Source organism: Anas platyrhynchos, chromosome 10, assembly GCF_047663525.1.
Source record: "Anas platyrhynchos isolate ZD024472 breed Pekin duck chromosome 10, IASCAAS_PekinDuck_T2T, whole genome shotgun sequence".
Classification (NCBI taxonomy): domain Eukaryota; kingdom Metazoa; phylum Chordata; class Aves; order Anseriformes; family Anatidae; genus Anas; species Anas platyrhynchos.
Genome location: NC_092596.1, coordinates 6810772 through 6825807, shown reverse-complemented (window position 1 = coordinate 6825807; position 15036 = coordinate 6810772). Strand labels below are relative to the sequence as shown.

The window sequence follows — 15036 nt, the reverse complement described above, 5'->3', positions numbered from 1 at the left end:
CCTACCTGTTCCTGGAATACCTAAAAAAGTGTAGCTTTATACTTAACACCATGTCTGATTTAAATCATGCTCTTTGGGGAGTCAAAGGATTCTCAGAACAGTAAACTACTCAGTTTTTATGGATAACTCTAGGTTATCTTCTTTGAGTTTTCATTAGTATCCCTGCTTCACTCAACAATGAATGCGAAGTGTTTGGATTCTTACCTTTTTGCCTGGCTGCACTGGGAGAGTAAAAATAGACTTCCAATACGTCCACACAAAGAGCACAAAGAGAATATGGAATATTATAAGATAGGCCACTAAAAAAAAAACACAACAAAAAAACAAAAGCAGAACAATAATTTCTTAAGCAAAAGTTCCATTTACAATGGGCACAATTCCAATCTTTCAAAACAATGACAAAAAAAGAGGAAAAAAAGAAGGTTTGTATTTCAACCATTATTATTGCACAGCTAAACCTTAGGGCCAAGAGGTCAGTAGAACTTGAGGGCTCTGCGGCTGCAGTGAGGGGACACCAATCTCACAAACCTCCCCATCTCCAGCCAGCCCACTTGTATGGGCAGAGAAGCACACAGCTGTGAGAGATGTCAACCCACAGGGCAGGCGACAACACTGCCACCAGGCATTGCAGGATTCCTGCCTCTTTTCCACATCCTGGGCACAGGCAAAACAGAACTGGCTGGTGCTGAGCAGCATGAAGGCTAAATACGGCGATACTCCAGCATCTCCAAGTTTTGGGTTCCGTTGCTACTGAATGCACTTATACTCACAGTACCCTGTTATCCCTGTACTGCTCATCCATGCAACGCATTTTTCACCACTTACAATATTTGAAAGAAATAGCATGCTCCAGCAGAGCTTTAGATTACCAGAGAAGTCAAATGTCCTATTCAACATCTTTTGGCCTGTCAGAGTTGATACGATAAAACAGGAAAACACCCCTCAAAATAAGGAAAACATGTCTTGTGATTACTGAGAAACAATTGTAATCCACTGGACACAACGTGGCCACATGAAATCCGGCATGCCTCAGAGTAACCTTATTTCAATATACCAAACCTCTGGGCAGGCGCAAGGCATATTGTGGTTCAGAAAGTCACATTCAGAAAGGACAACTATCCTTCAGCTACACAAACTATTTATTTCTTTAATAGTGAAGACTCACTAAGACATCTCAAACAGTTTTATTTAAACACACTACGTAATTACAGTAATATCTTCATTTCCCTTGTTTCTTTTAAATTTCAAATTCAGCAAACTAAGATTAAAAGTAACTACTACTAGTGGAAAGAGAAACCTAAAATCCAAAAAATTCCTAATTTTGCAGACTGTGTGAAAATAGTTTGAGAGTTTCTGAAGAGATGGCACACCTCACAAAGTACACCTCACAGGAATGTGATGGGCTGTGGGACTAATCACGTGAATCAATGATAATTCATTACTGCGCTCTTAAGTTTGAGATGTAATCCTCATGCTAAGTGTAGATGGAACCCAATCATTTTTAAATCAGTATTTAAGGGGAAAAATCTTACAACTGTTTAACTGATAAAGCAAAACAGCATATATTACAGGAAGCTGACCTGGAGAAGCATGAAAATATTTGGCAACTAGTAACTTTTTTTGCTGAACAATCATTAACATCACACTTTCTGTAAGAGTTTCAAGTACTAGGACAGCCCTCAAGTGGAAAGAGAATTTACTTAATGCAGGAATCCAGAAGATCCTTGAAGTGTTAGCTGGCACTGTTCTCCACGGAACAGTTTGCCATCTGAAAACGGCAACACCTTCTGCTACACTTCACAACCATGCCAAAGGAAATGGAGGTAAGAGGCCACTGATAGGAGCCAAATGCCTAATGCCAAAGAGAGCAGATGAATACGAAAATGGCCACTAACTCCTTACCCTTAGAACACATTGTGGCCTCCAACAATGCAGCACTAGAAAAGGTCTCAGCAAGCAATCTTGCTGCTCTGCCCGAGGCGTTTGGTGACCACCTGACACTGTCTCAGGGCTTTCAGGGGTGCATGACCACCTGCACCTGGGAAATGCACAGGTCGAGCAGTAATGGCACAGAAACCTTTGCTCCAACTCCCCTGTGGCAGTAACTCAGTTACTATGTTCCTACTGATGTATGGTTATTGGCTAACTGAAACCAAAAACATTTGGTTTTGCAAAAGCTGCCCTAAACAAAGCATAAGAAATAGCTTTCAATGCAAGATTAAATAAAACAAGGGAAAAAAAAAAAAGGCAAGCCACAGAACAGAATTGATCTTTTTTGTTTAGCTTGTAAAAGCAGCTCTGGAAACCTAAAATAGAAAGGAAGAAGAGATGTGTGGGCATATAGGGACAGATGTGTATAGTTGTTTTTAATTAATTTATTTATTTATATATTTTTTTAAGTAGATCACAGCCTTTTCATGTTGTTGTTCATATACTGCAACTAAACTGGGGTATTTCCCAATATATCCAAAAGTTACAGCATTTCTAACAACGCATGATGTATATACGTCATAATGATGTGTAATTACAGAAGGGAAACACTGCGAGAATATGTAAGTTGAAAAAAAATTCCTGGACTGTATTTTGGGCATTTTATTTAAAATATTCATGAATCTTTTTACACAAGCACTTAATATCACGTTATAAATTAAATGTACATACCTTTTTCCACAGGGTTGCTGAGAGTCACTGAAAAAGAAAAAAAAAAAACTGATTACAGAGCAAATAGTATTCCCAGTAAGGTTTGTGCCAAATGACATTTCTAACTATAAAAACTTGGATTTATTTAAAAAAAAAAAAAAAAAAGTTCAAATTCAACACAGCAGACTAAAAAATCCTACTGGTTAGCATTCAAAGTATCCATAAGAATTGTTTACTCACAAATGACACCCACAAGATGTTCATTCACTGCTACTTACGCTGCAATGTCCCTTGATATAAAACACACACACATGTATATTTGTATATTAAAAGTATCACAAACAAAGAAACAAATCCACTGGTGACAGTCCTGTTGCCCTGATACTGCCAAGATTATCTAGCAACTGCCCAAGCAGCATCTGTATGGATGTGCTCATAAGCCTGCTTTCCACTGATCTCTCAGTGGTCTTGATCCTCCACAGTAAGCCATGTCCCAATTCATTTCTCCATCAGCATAAAAATAAATTAGCTGTTGTCTTGGCTTTGCTTTATCAGACACAAAGGATACGTGGTAACAACACAACAGTTTTCACAGCTCCTACTCGCAGTTTTTACAACTCCTCCTTGCCTGACTGTAATCCTAACAGTCCCTACTAACAAAGCTACCTAGAGCAAGCAGCAACGCGTGCACTGCTCCGCAGCTACTCATCCTGACTATTTTCAAAGTCAGTGAAAGCCATCATCCAAGTTTAACAGAAATGATAAGGACACAGTGACCACAGCTCACTTCCCAGAGTCATAGTGATCTTAGAGAAACAAGGTGGTACTGTTAAATGACCCAAAGATTTTCACCTACCTGTGATGACCCTTTTTTTTTTTTTTTTTTTTAACACCAATGAGAAAAAAAAAAAGATTGAGATCGCAGCTTTTCATTTCTAGCCTGTGGCCAGCACCTGCAGAGACTCTACCCCTCAAGACTCACTCTGTCATCCTACTTGAAAACAAATAACCTTGGAAAAGGTAAATCAGAATAATAACTAATAAAAGTAGCTGTCCTCAAAACCACACTAATAAACAACTTTGATCTGCAATCTTCGTGATACAAAAATGGAAATGAAAAGAGACCAAATATTTGTTGTGCCTCTCTGCACTCAATTACAGATGAACAAGAGTGTCAGAAAACTCAGTTTTCCTTTCATTTGTTGCAAATCAACCTACAAAGAGCACATCAGATTTTCACAAATACTGCTCTGTTCCCTCCTGAAGTTCACACCATACTTGCTGCAGAGCTCTCCTGAGAAAAGAGCAAACTCCAAAGCAAAGATTACACGGAAGTTTTATCCCAGGACTTGAGGTCATTGTGGCCACTGTGGCACCAACCACCACGCAGCCATGGCCTGCTCTGGAGTGTCAGCTGCTGGCTGTACCAGTCACCGAGCATTTAAATCCCAGCACCATGAGGCATCTCAGGACATCACCTCGCACTGATTTCAACCCTCAGCAGTATGCGCTGCTAAAGATGAAGATCAGGAAGTAAAACAGAGTGTCTGCAGTTTGCATGCCTGCAACAGCTAAAATGGCAATACACAAAGGGAATCTGAAGGAAAAAAGAAAAGCCACCAGAGAAACCCTTATATAAATTTCCTTATGTTGGGTATTTTGGCAGGAGGGAACATCCTGAGCACTGATTTTCAGGTAACTGCATATGCCAATAGTTAAGGTTCAAATCCTACAACTCAATTTACTCATTTTGACTTCTGTATAGATAACCTCTTCCACATGCAAATAAAATACCTGAGAGAGAAGGGTGAGGCAAAAAAAAAAAGAAAAAAAAAAAGCAGACAGCTGTGGGTAAAGCAGTGACTTCCAGCTGTGAGCCTAGGCAATGAGCTGGGCTCCTGCCAGTCTAAGGCGTATTTTCAGAATAACACAATCCCAATCCAAATCCCACTTAATTCAGCAGTCTTGTCTGACGGCTGCACTGAGACTTGGAATTAAGCAGTGTTAAATAGTGCTGTATTTACACAGTGTTTCAGGAGTGCATCTTTTTTATTTTTTGTCACGTGGTTTAGTCAATGGTTGTAGAGCTGCTGGATATTGCTGTGCGTTTTGGAGGAATTGCTCCATGTCAATTCCCAACAGGAAAAGCCCCCAGTTTTAGAGATGGAGTAAAACGTCACGGAGTACTTGGGAGTTCTCAGCTGCAAATTAAACCAGATGAAAGCTTTTTTTTTTTTTTTTTGTCCCCATGGAGAAGAAACAATAGCTCTCCCTGCAGCACCACCCCTGTGGTCACCTCCTTCCAGGCTGCTGTGCCAGACACAGACCAAGGTGCCCTTCCCAGAGCCTCTGCCCCATTCCCTGACTGCGCCCTGCCCAAGGGGACCCCCCCCCAGCTTTTTGCCTCCCCCTCTTCCAGCCCCTCCGAGGGAAGGCTTTCTGCACCCACCCCGTGCCAGGGCGCAAGAACCAGCAGAAAGTTCACAACTTACTCTGCGGCTTCAGGGCTGCGTTAAGCTGCAGCTCCGCCTGTCCCTGCTGTCCCCGTGCTACCGCCGCGGCTCCTCAGGGCGCCCCGCATCCCCCCAGCTTCCCCCAGAGGCCGCAGCGCTGCCGGCAGCCCCCGGGGGACAGGCGACAAGGAGCGGGGGGTGCCCCCCGACACCGACAGACACACAGACACACACTGACAGACCGACAGACAGCGGGCCCGCGGCTGACAGCCCGGCTCGGTCCCCCCTTCCCCCCGCCGAAGGCCGGGGCCCGCTGAGGGCCGCTCCCTCCCCGCCCCGCCCGCCCCCAGCGCGGCTCACCCAGGCAGAGCTCGCAGACGTAGGCGTAGTAGGACCAGAGCACGACGAGGGCGATGATGAGGACGGGCAGCCAGGCGAAGGCCCGCTGGCAGCAGCGCAGCCCCCGCGACAGGGCCATGTTCCCCGCCCGAGCAGCCGGGGCGGGCGGCAGCGGGCGCTGAAGCCCAGGGCTCCCCCTGGCGGCGCGGCTGAGGCGTGAGGGGAGCGGCGGTAACGGCCGGGCCCGCGCTGAGGGGCGCTGAGGGACGCGTGGTGCTGGTGGAGTTACACGAGTCGCTGCACACACTATTATTATTATTATTATTATTATTATTATTATTGTTTTTGCCCTAGTTTAAGGCCAGACGAGGAGCCCAGAGCGCTATGTCTGCGCACCCGCGCTATGTCCTCGCCCCTGCCTGTGAGGAGAGCCCCGGGAAGCAGAGCAGCCTGTCCTAGAGTCACAGAAGCGTTCAGTTTGGAAAAGACCCCTAACATCAAGCCCGGCCGTCAGCTTACAGAATCACAGAATCACAAAATTTCTAGGTTGGAAGAGACCTCAAGATCATCGAGTCCAACCTCTGACCTAACGCTAACAGTCCCCACTAAACCATATCCCTAAGCTCTACATCCAAATGTCTTTTACTACCAAGTCCAACACTACACCATGTCCCTAAGCACCACATCCACATGTCTCCAAAAGGGCACTCCACCGCCTCCCAGGGCTACCCCTTCTGATGCCCAACAACCCTCTCTGGGAAGAAATTCTTCCTCATATTCAATCTAAACCTCCCCTGGCGCAGCCTGAGGCCATTGCCTCGTGTCCTATAGCTTATCACCTGAGAAAAGAGACCGGCACCCTCCTGCTGCAGCCACCTGTCATGCAGTTGTAGAGAGCAGTAAGGGGTCCCCTCAGCCTCCTCTGCTGCAGGCTCAACACCTCCAGTTCCTTCAGCAGCTCCTCGTACATCTTGTTTTCTTCACACGGCATCCCTGTGGCACTTCATAGGCCTCATACACTCAGGTGTCGTTCCTGTGTGTTGTGGTGGATGAGTCCTTATAGTAAAAGCTCTTCTTATTGGTAATTACGCAACTTGTACTTTGTTCATCTTGTTCATCTAGTTTTTCTTGTGGAATACCTTATGCTGACACCACCAACTCTGTACTCTCAGACTTCTCAGCTCAAAGCCAGATTACACAGTAACATGAGATTCAAGATAACCTGTGGAACAGAACTAGCATCCCCTCTACAAGCTGATAACATGGCATTTGATGTAAAAAACAAAAACACCATCTCAGCTCCCCACATTTCACCCAAGCCTGTTCCACAACCACCTTTGAACTCCCATAGGAATCTGTCATTTCCACATTCAGCAACGTGTTCTGAATTAATGCTTCAAGTCAATTAAATCCACTGTATTGCCCCTGTTAAGGAAATTAGTTTTCTCATCAAGAGAGATTTATCAAACAGAATGTACTGCTGATAAAGCCCTGGTGCAATTTGCCACACTTTCCAGTCACCTCTTTATTTTTCCCCCCTTGGAATAGACTGCCTATTGTTGGTATCAAGCTTGCAGTCTGTCTCTATCAAATTTTCCCTCTTTTTGAGTGTAGATACTGCATTTGCCATTCTCCTGCCAAAATCCTACTTTCAACATCAATTACAAATCCTTGGACCACACTTGTAGTCTCAAATTTATTTCTTTTAATGTTTTAAGATGAAGATGACCTACAACCTTTGTTAAAAAATTTGATCAGTAATGAGGTGACAGCTACCTTAATCTCCTTCTCTGCCCCACTCAGAGTCTATAAGGTCATTATTCTTTTCTTGTCCAGGCTACAAAACTTTGTGCTCAGTACAAATCTGAACTTTCTGGTATTTGTTTTAAATTTCTGATTGTGGTCCAGCCTAACCAGCCTTTTGGATAATCCCTACTATCAAAAATTATTTGAAGAGATCATAACGTTCATTGGTCTGAGCTGCCTGTAACCGTAAACACTGAATCTCAGGCATCCCACAACTGAGATCCACAGTCTAGGTCCTAGCTAAAGTCAGTGGAAAGAGAAATGCCCCCTTCAAGGGCATTCAGGAGGAGATTTGGGACAAGCAAACAAGATGCTCTGAGGATTCTGAATCATTTGATGTGAACACCTGCTTGCCTCCTCCTCCTCCTTCCACACACTGCACAGAACTGAGAAGCCAACAATTTTGCCAGCAATATATTTTTCCAACAGTAAGACTTAAAAACAGCTTTTGTGAGCTAAATCTCTACCTTAAACAACACGTTGAATCTTTCCTCTCCCTAAATCTCAGAACTACCGATCATATAGATGGGAGGCACAGCAAATCCATGGTTCATTTTTCATGCCTGTTTTTATGAGGCAGGAAGGCAACCTGCCCAACAGATAGCAGTGGAACTCTGTAAAAGTGAGCAGACATTTTCAGATAATACCTCTGTAAATAAAATTAAGACTATTTTTTTTGTTCAACAGCCAGTTTTTCTATGTGTTCTAAGATCCACATGGATCGTCTTCAAAATTCTTCTGTTTCATGGGGTTCCAGGGGAGACTTAGTCATATAAACACAAGCTCATCTGAGGTTTGAGATTCCCAAATACAGCTCTTTAAAACAAAAATAATAATGCGACCTTGAAATCTTGCAATTTTTATACTTTTTTTTTTTTTTTTTTAATGTGTATTTCAAATAATAGCTCCCCACTTGAAATTGCCAGCTGGAGTTGCTTATAACTGGTACAAGCTACCTTGTGCCCTTTTCAGAAATCAACACTAGAGATGTTATTCAAAATAAGTGTTGAATCTGAAGTTGAGTTACAGCCAATTTTATACAGTAAAGAAAGCACTCTCTGGATGTGCAGCATAATCAGGCTCCATAGCAACTACAACAGCTACAAGTAGCCTGATTAACAAGAGTGGTTTAGGAAACATGGAATTATCCTAACCCATATTTATATTTAATCTATAAAGTTGCATTCTGACCACGAGCAGTTTTCTGATAATATACACCACACAACTCTAAACAGGGAAGCAAACTTCTTGAGAGTTCAAAAAGCTGTGATTTCATCCACCTGCATGACTAGACTATTTAAAACTAGTGTCAAAGAATCCAGCACTAACTAATGAAGATGAAAAAATCAAGTACTAGCAGCTTTAGGGTAATTTAAAACAGCTTTAAACTTAACTTTTCTACTGCAGAAAACTCTAAAGGACTACATGTTCCAATTTCACCAAAATGGCTGTTACTCATATGAGGAAAAGCTCCAAGGAAAACCTACATATGGAAGAAAATCCTTAATTGTGTTGCCCTTTTAAAAGTCATGACTACAAACTGTAGTTTATATTTTCAGTGTTGAACATGAAATTGAGCACAGACTACAGTAGATATTTCAAAATGACACCCAACTCCAGAAAATCAAAGTCAGGTAAGTTACTTCCACTGCTGTTCATTTCAAAACCTTGCATAACTTTCTAATTTAAGCTCTGTAGGTATGTGGAAAGATAGCTAAAAAGCAGTCATAAATAGCAATAAGCCAAGGCTTGTGAAGATTTCACTTTTGAAACTACTTTTGACCTGGTGTGTGTAAAATAAACACAAAATGTTTGTTACCGTCAGAGAGATTTATATCCAGGTATATTATCCATTGCTTATCAGTAATAGAGACATCCAAGAATTTGTGATAATCCACAATCTTAAAACAGAACCAATGACAACCGTGGCTGTCAGCTGAGAGCCCCACATTCCCACCTGCCCTTGTGATCTGAAAAGGGCCAGCAGGCCTGAAAGCTGGCCCATTTTATCATTTACTTATGGACCACAGTAACTAGATCAATCTTCCAAGGCACACTAAGACCAATCCTATCTGATCTGGGCTTTATATCAGGAATGCTGCACCCCAGCTTCCGCAGAATAGTTAGACTAGGATTTTTCAGAAAGAAATGGAAATGAAACAGCTGATTACAGAGAGGGAAAAAAAATAGTGTTGGTCCAGGGCCAGCCCATACAGGCTCTGTAACTGCTAATTAACATTTTGGCTGTTGTCCAGACTGTTGTGTGTAGTTACTGCAGCGTGAACCACAGCTCACATGGTTCACAAAGGCAGGAGCAGCTTTTTGCCATGGTTGGAAATTCCTGGCAGCCTTCATGGTTTGTTGCAAACAGGCTGGGACTCAGCAATTCTGTCCGACTGCTGTCATATGAAAAAGTTCAAAGGTCTAATCGGCCAAGGAGACGGGATTACAGAACACTTTTAAAAAGAAAAATTGCACGCAACTGATCATCTTCAGACTTCAAAAGAGATCCTGTTACTTGTACTGGTGAATTCTCAGAGAGTCACATTTTACAAAAGCTTTCCCTTCTCTTTCCCATTTTTCTAGCTAAGTAGTGGGAGAGGGCTAAAGTTTAATGAGAATTGATTGGTACTAGTCTACCAGAAAAATGCACTTTGCCATATTCACTAAGAACTCTCCACATGTCCTAAGATGTCATATTTACGTATCAATGCCCTCTCCTTTCCTGGAAATCCTGGGAAAACCTATTTTTCATTGCATTTGGAAGGACTCTGCAGCTCTGTACTGTGACTTCTGCATTTTACGTGAGTTTGTGCACACATACAATGGTCTCATCATACATTTATCCACATAATAAGATAGCATTCTGATACTATCTTGCAGTAGATAAAGTAAATTAAGGAAACTGTTAGGAAGTTCTCACCTAATATAAATCTGAAAAGCTCTGCTGAAGTGAGTAGAGCCGTGGTTGTACATTCCAGCTTAAGATCTCTCTCTACAGCTCTGGGACAACAGGCATTTGGACAACTAGCCTATCACTAATATTAAAACCAAAGTGGACTGAATCCCCCCACACCCCATAGGTTTCCCAATTTCCTTTGGCAGGGCAGTATCTGCCCTGCCTTTGCATGGTATCGTTGCTCTGAGTCATCGCCAGCTTCCTGCTCTCTCAGATGCCTCAGCCACCACTTCAACATTTAATCACAACGTGATGTGGAAATACGTGCAGGGTATCCGGAGCACGTAACAGGGTCTATCAGCCCAGATTGCAAGCAAAGCCGTTTCGAATATTACAAAACTCGTAATGATCACCAAGTGAAAAAGCAGCCATTTGCAGCAAAATCTGTCTCGTTACTACAAGTGCAGGCATCTTGTCTGCAACTATATAGGAACATATGGTGAACGAGTGCTTACACCATTAGAGGGTGCCGGAGTCCGCATGATACCGATCTGCATTGCAGGCCAGCCAGTTCTGTAGCTGCTCGTTCTCCAGAGGGACAGACAGCGCTCTGATATGGGTCTCCGTGCTGGTGACTACAGAAAGATAAGTCATAAGAAAGGTTTCAAGGAAAAATCATAAGCTGGTTGTATCACATTTAGAGCCTTGCCCAAATATCGTTTGAAATATTTTCCCCTCAACTCTTCTCTTCAGATAACCCAGAGAGATCAGAAATCTTAATAAACACATTTGTGCTACAGGTTTAGGTAAAAAGTCACATGAAGTGCTACAAATGCGACATTCCCTATTTTCGAGTTCTTCATTTTGCACCCTAAATAGCATCCTTTTAATAGGACAGTTAATACATACCATGCCTTATCTTTTAAGGGCAAAATACCAAAACAGATTTAATTCCAGATACTTACAACAAACCCGTCATCCCCATCCTCCTTCCTCCCCTGAAATTATCAAGTGAACCATAAACTTTTATCACAGACATTTACTATTTGACACCACAATGACTAAGTCTCTGCATTTTTCCAGTATATGGAGTCCTTGCCCTGTGTGGCACCCTCAGAAGAAGGAAAGGGAGGCTGGGGACAAAACCCGGGTACGGACCTGTTGTACAGCAGCTCCAGCAATGCCAAGAGCACGATGTGCTCCTGCTTTGGTGCTACACAAACCTTGGACTTCAAAATGGGCATGCACGTAATAGTTGCAGCACAGGTAATTTCACAAGGAGAATACAAATAAAAGAAAAGCTTCCTTTCTGGTGGCTTAAATCAGTTAAGTGTCAGTGCAGTTCTCAAAACCAAACCAGAAGCATTTCCCAAGCCAAATGGCTTCACCGGTCCTCAGCCATGATGCATGCTGAGCAAGCTCCTGAAGTTTATTCATGGCTTCTTACAACGTGTTGGCCCACACGATCCCAACCAGCAGCCCTACAAATCAGAGCCCAGTTCTGTTCCAGGACGTGCAGACAGAAATGGGAACAATGTCATTGAACCTCCAACAGAAGTACAGTCCTTTTGATCCTTGATTCTTACGTTGACCCAGTTCATACATGTGTACTGTAGCAGGACACCAGTTTCTGGCTTCTTAAATAGCTGTATTTTATGGTGTTTGTTTTATTTTTTCATTTATATCTTTTTCAGTCAACCCCTGGTATCTATTTTCCCTCTCACTGATGAGCTTTGAAACCAGATAAACACACTTGTAGCCAGTTAATTATTTCCTTAACTTTTAAAAGAAAATATTGTGAAGTTTTGGGTCTTCTGAAAGCAGTGAAGCGTTGGCAAAACATTATTATTTTTTTTTTTTAAACTTAAATCAACACCATCTTTCAAGAATGAGATACAGGCAATGTGTAAACTCACCAGGTTTTGCAAATTGATTGTTTTGCAGATCTTTGGCCATGGCAGACACGATTTCAGACCTGCACAGCAGTGCTGACTGTAGGCAGGCAGCATATGCCATGCGTAATGTTTTAATTTCCTGGTAGCAGCAATTCTTACAGGCACAATAGCAGGTTTGTTTGTTTTTTCTTCTTCATCAGGTCTTTTATTAACATTCTGTTAGATCTCTTGACTGCACCTGGCCTGTTGGTGACTGAGCATAATGGCATCTTTGCCCTGGGCTCTTGGAGACAGTGCATATGGATAGGAAAGGCAACAGATAATATGGATGCAAATTTCAAATTACTACTTTTGTCCCTGGGGCAGTTAAAAAGGACAACTCTCAAGTAAATAAGGAGAATAGCACAACTGTGTTTTTAGTTCATACTGAAGGTATAGACTTGAGTACAGTATTCATGGGCCTTGCAGTATTTTCCTTTGCAAAATACAGAATACAAATTTATTTTGGTCTAGGGTAACTACTCTCCTGGTGAAAGCTTAGTCTGGGGGAAGATCATCAAGAGCACCATGTTTACCAGTCAAGGCTTAAAGAAGAGCCAGTCACTTGCACAGGATCGAGATGCCAGAAATCCAGCAATGTGGATTTCAAGTCTGATGACCTGATGAGCGCACATTAATGATCACTGGCACAGAACACACTGTTTTGGACTAATCACTGCAAGGAACTGTCTATAATGAATTGAAAGGGAGGCATTTTTAACACTCAAGTCAATGTTCTCTAGTCTACAGAACTAGTTACATGAAAAAGGCAATTATCTTTTTCTATTTATGTTATTTTGTCTTACTGCACTTTTTTTTTTTTTTTTTCTCTTCCTCCCTCTCCCCTGTTCATGGTTTCATACCGATAAAACACCTAGATATACCACAGAACTGATCTGGTGTGACCCCAGCAGCACACTGGTATTCAACCTGTGAAAGTAAAGCACAACGTGAACCTCTGTGCTGGAAAGATTTATCAGATTTTGCTATTCCTGAGATAGAGCTCTCTTGAGCACTAACGTACATACTTGCCTAGCTAGCTGCCTCACATCTTCCACTGCATTCAACTACATGATAAATGCCAGTGCTGTAGAAACCTCTCAAACATACTGCTACCTCCTCCACAAACTGCCAAGAGAGGCTTTGTAAGAAAAATGAGCTTCATTTTTAGGTATTTTTTAAAAATCAGTACCATAATTACTGACTTGATGTGTTTTCTTACTCTTTTCTCCATTAATGCATACCCATCTCCTGGAGGAGGCTCCAGCCTCATTTGCATCTGATGTTTCTTCCCAGCTTCAGAACATGTGTCAGTCTGGAAATCAGTTTGAAGACAGAATTAATTAAATTAGATTAGTAGAATGAATTCCATAATACCCCGGGAAGTCTGATATTTGTAATCAGCTATGTGGCCATTGCTAGGATACCGGAATTGCTTGTTTTTTGTTTTTTGTTTTTTTTTTCTTTTTTTGTTTTGTTTTGTTTTCTTTTTTTTTTTTTTCTAAAACTACAATTCCAAGGTATACAGAAGTTTAGCTGGTCCTAGAAGCAATTTTGTGGTGCTTTCTTTTAAGTAACATATAACTATATTAACTCCTGATTCAGAAAATGCATGAAAAATTCCATAAGCATCTACTAATACACCTATCAGATAATTCCTAAAACAAAACATAACATAGTTTATGAATGTTCAATTCCACGAGCTTTTTCCTCATCTACAAGCAGCATATGCATAGAAAGCATTGCAGACACACAGAAGACAAAACCCATCTATTAAGTACCTTAGGATTAGTCTGCATGCCAGGCAGCAACAGATCATCCTCTACAATATAAAAAATATACAACATTGAACTATAAAGGACTCAGTGATGAAGTTTGTGCCACCTTAACTAGATTGACTGGAAAGGGCCAAATTTCTGATTCCACCCTCAAGTTCTTTTCTCAATTTCCTACCTGTAGCCCCATAGAAAATACTGAAGAGTTCTAACTCCCTCTGCGGAGCTCAACTGCAATTACTTCTCGAAGTCTTTTTCCTCCTTAATTGTCATTTATCCAAGTTATAATTATTTAATCCTTTAATCTCTTTCAAAAGTCAATCAATCATGAGCTCTTCCCTACTGTTTTACTTTTCACAACGCTCAGCCACCTCAGCAGTAACAGACATACTCCAGCAATGACTGCGATGCGTGCAGGGCATCATTTTCTGGCGGTAAGCACCCAGAGGCACCTCTTCCCAAATGTCCTTAGCAGGCTCTAGTTAACTGCACTGCTCTTTGGCTCTTTCTCTACACAGTATTCTACCAGATAATTAATTTTATTTATGTTATGAAGATAACGTCCATTTTCTTTATTATGTTGCCTTCAATTCCAGTGTACATCTCCTTCACTTTGATTATCTGGATAAAGACTTGGTGGTGGAGAAGCTATGGGTATAGAGAAGTCTATAGCTGATGAAATATCGTTGAAGCAATCAGAAGGAAAGACCACATTATCCACATTGTTTTATTCCTGTTTTTTCAACTGGCAAAGTGCTGGTGAAAGTCTGCTTGCACTGCAGCTCATTTTCAAACTCAGGTCTTAATTCCTAGCAGAGACTATTTCTCTCCTCTACACTGGCATACAACCCAAAGTTACAAAGTCTTGTTAGACATTGGAACAGGCTGCCCAGGGAAGTGGTGGAGTCACCATCCCTGGAAGTCTTTAAAAGATGTTTAGATGTAGAGCTTAGGGATATGGTTTAGTGGGGACTGTTAGTGTTAGGTCAGAGGTTGGACTCAATGATCTTGAGGTCTCTTCCAACCTAGAAATTCTGTGATTCTGTGAAAGTAGCTTCAGCCCAAAGTTACAGCAACTTCTGTTCACTGGGACACAACTGAGTCCTGCTGCAGCTTTATGAAAGCAATAAAGCTGTATCAGGGTCAAATGACCTCTTCACCCTATCATTAATCTCCAAATCTATTCCATC

General features: G+C 41.9%; 1 protein-coding gene across 12 annotated transcripts in view; it reads right to left on the bottom strand.

Annotated features, from left to right (window-relative positions):
- The window catches only part of ZDHHC15 (zDHHC palmitoyltransferase 15), a 65661-nt gene that overhangs the window by 22600 nt on the left and 28025 nt on the right, over positions 1–15036 (bottom strand). For 2 of the 12 annotated variants that reach the window (XM_038184184.2, XM_072042941.1), the window contains 4 exons: positions 13316–13386; positions 10653–10772; positions 2662–2688; positions 205–299 (listed from right to left, as the gene is read on the bottom strand). In XM_038184184.2, the coding sequence (XP_038040112.1) occupies positions 205–299; positions 2662–2688; positions 10653–10772; positions 13316–13386 (313 nt within the window). Of the gene's footprint in view, positions 1–204; positions 300–2661; positions 2689–5132; positions 5387–5453; positions 5739–6271; positions 6498–10652; positions 10773–13315; positions 13387–15036 lie in introns of those variants that run through there. The other 10 variants (XM_072042940.1, XM_072042939.1, XM_072042938.1 and 7 more) reach the window with 10 other exon arrangements.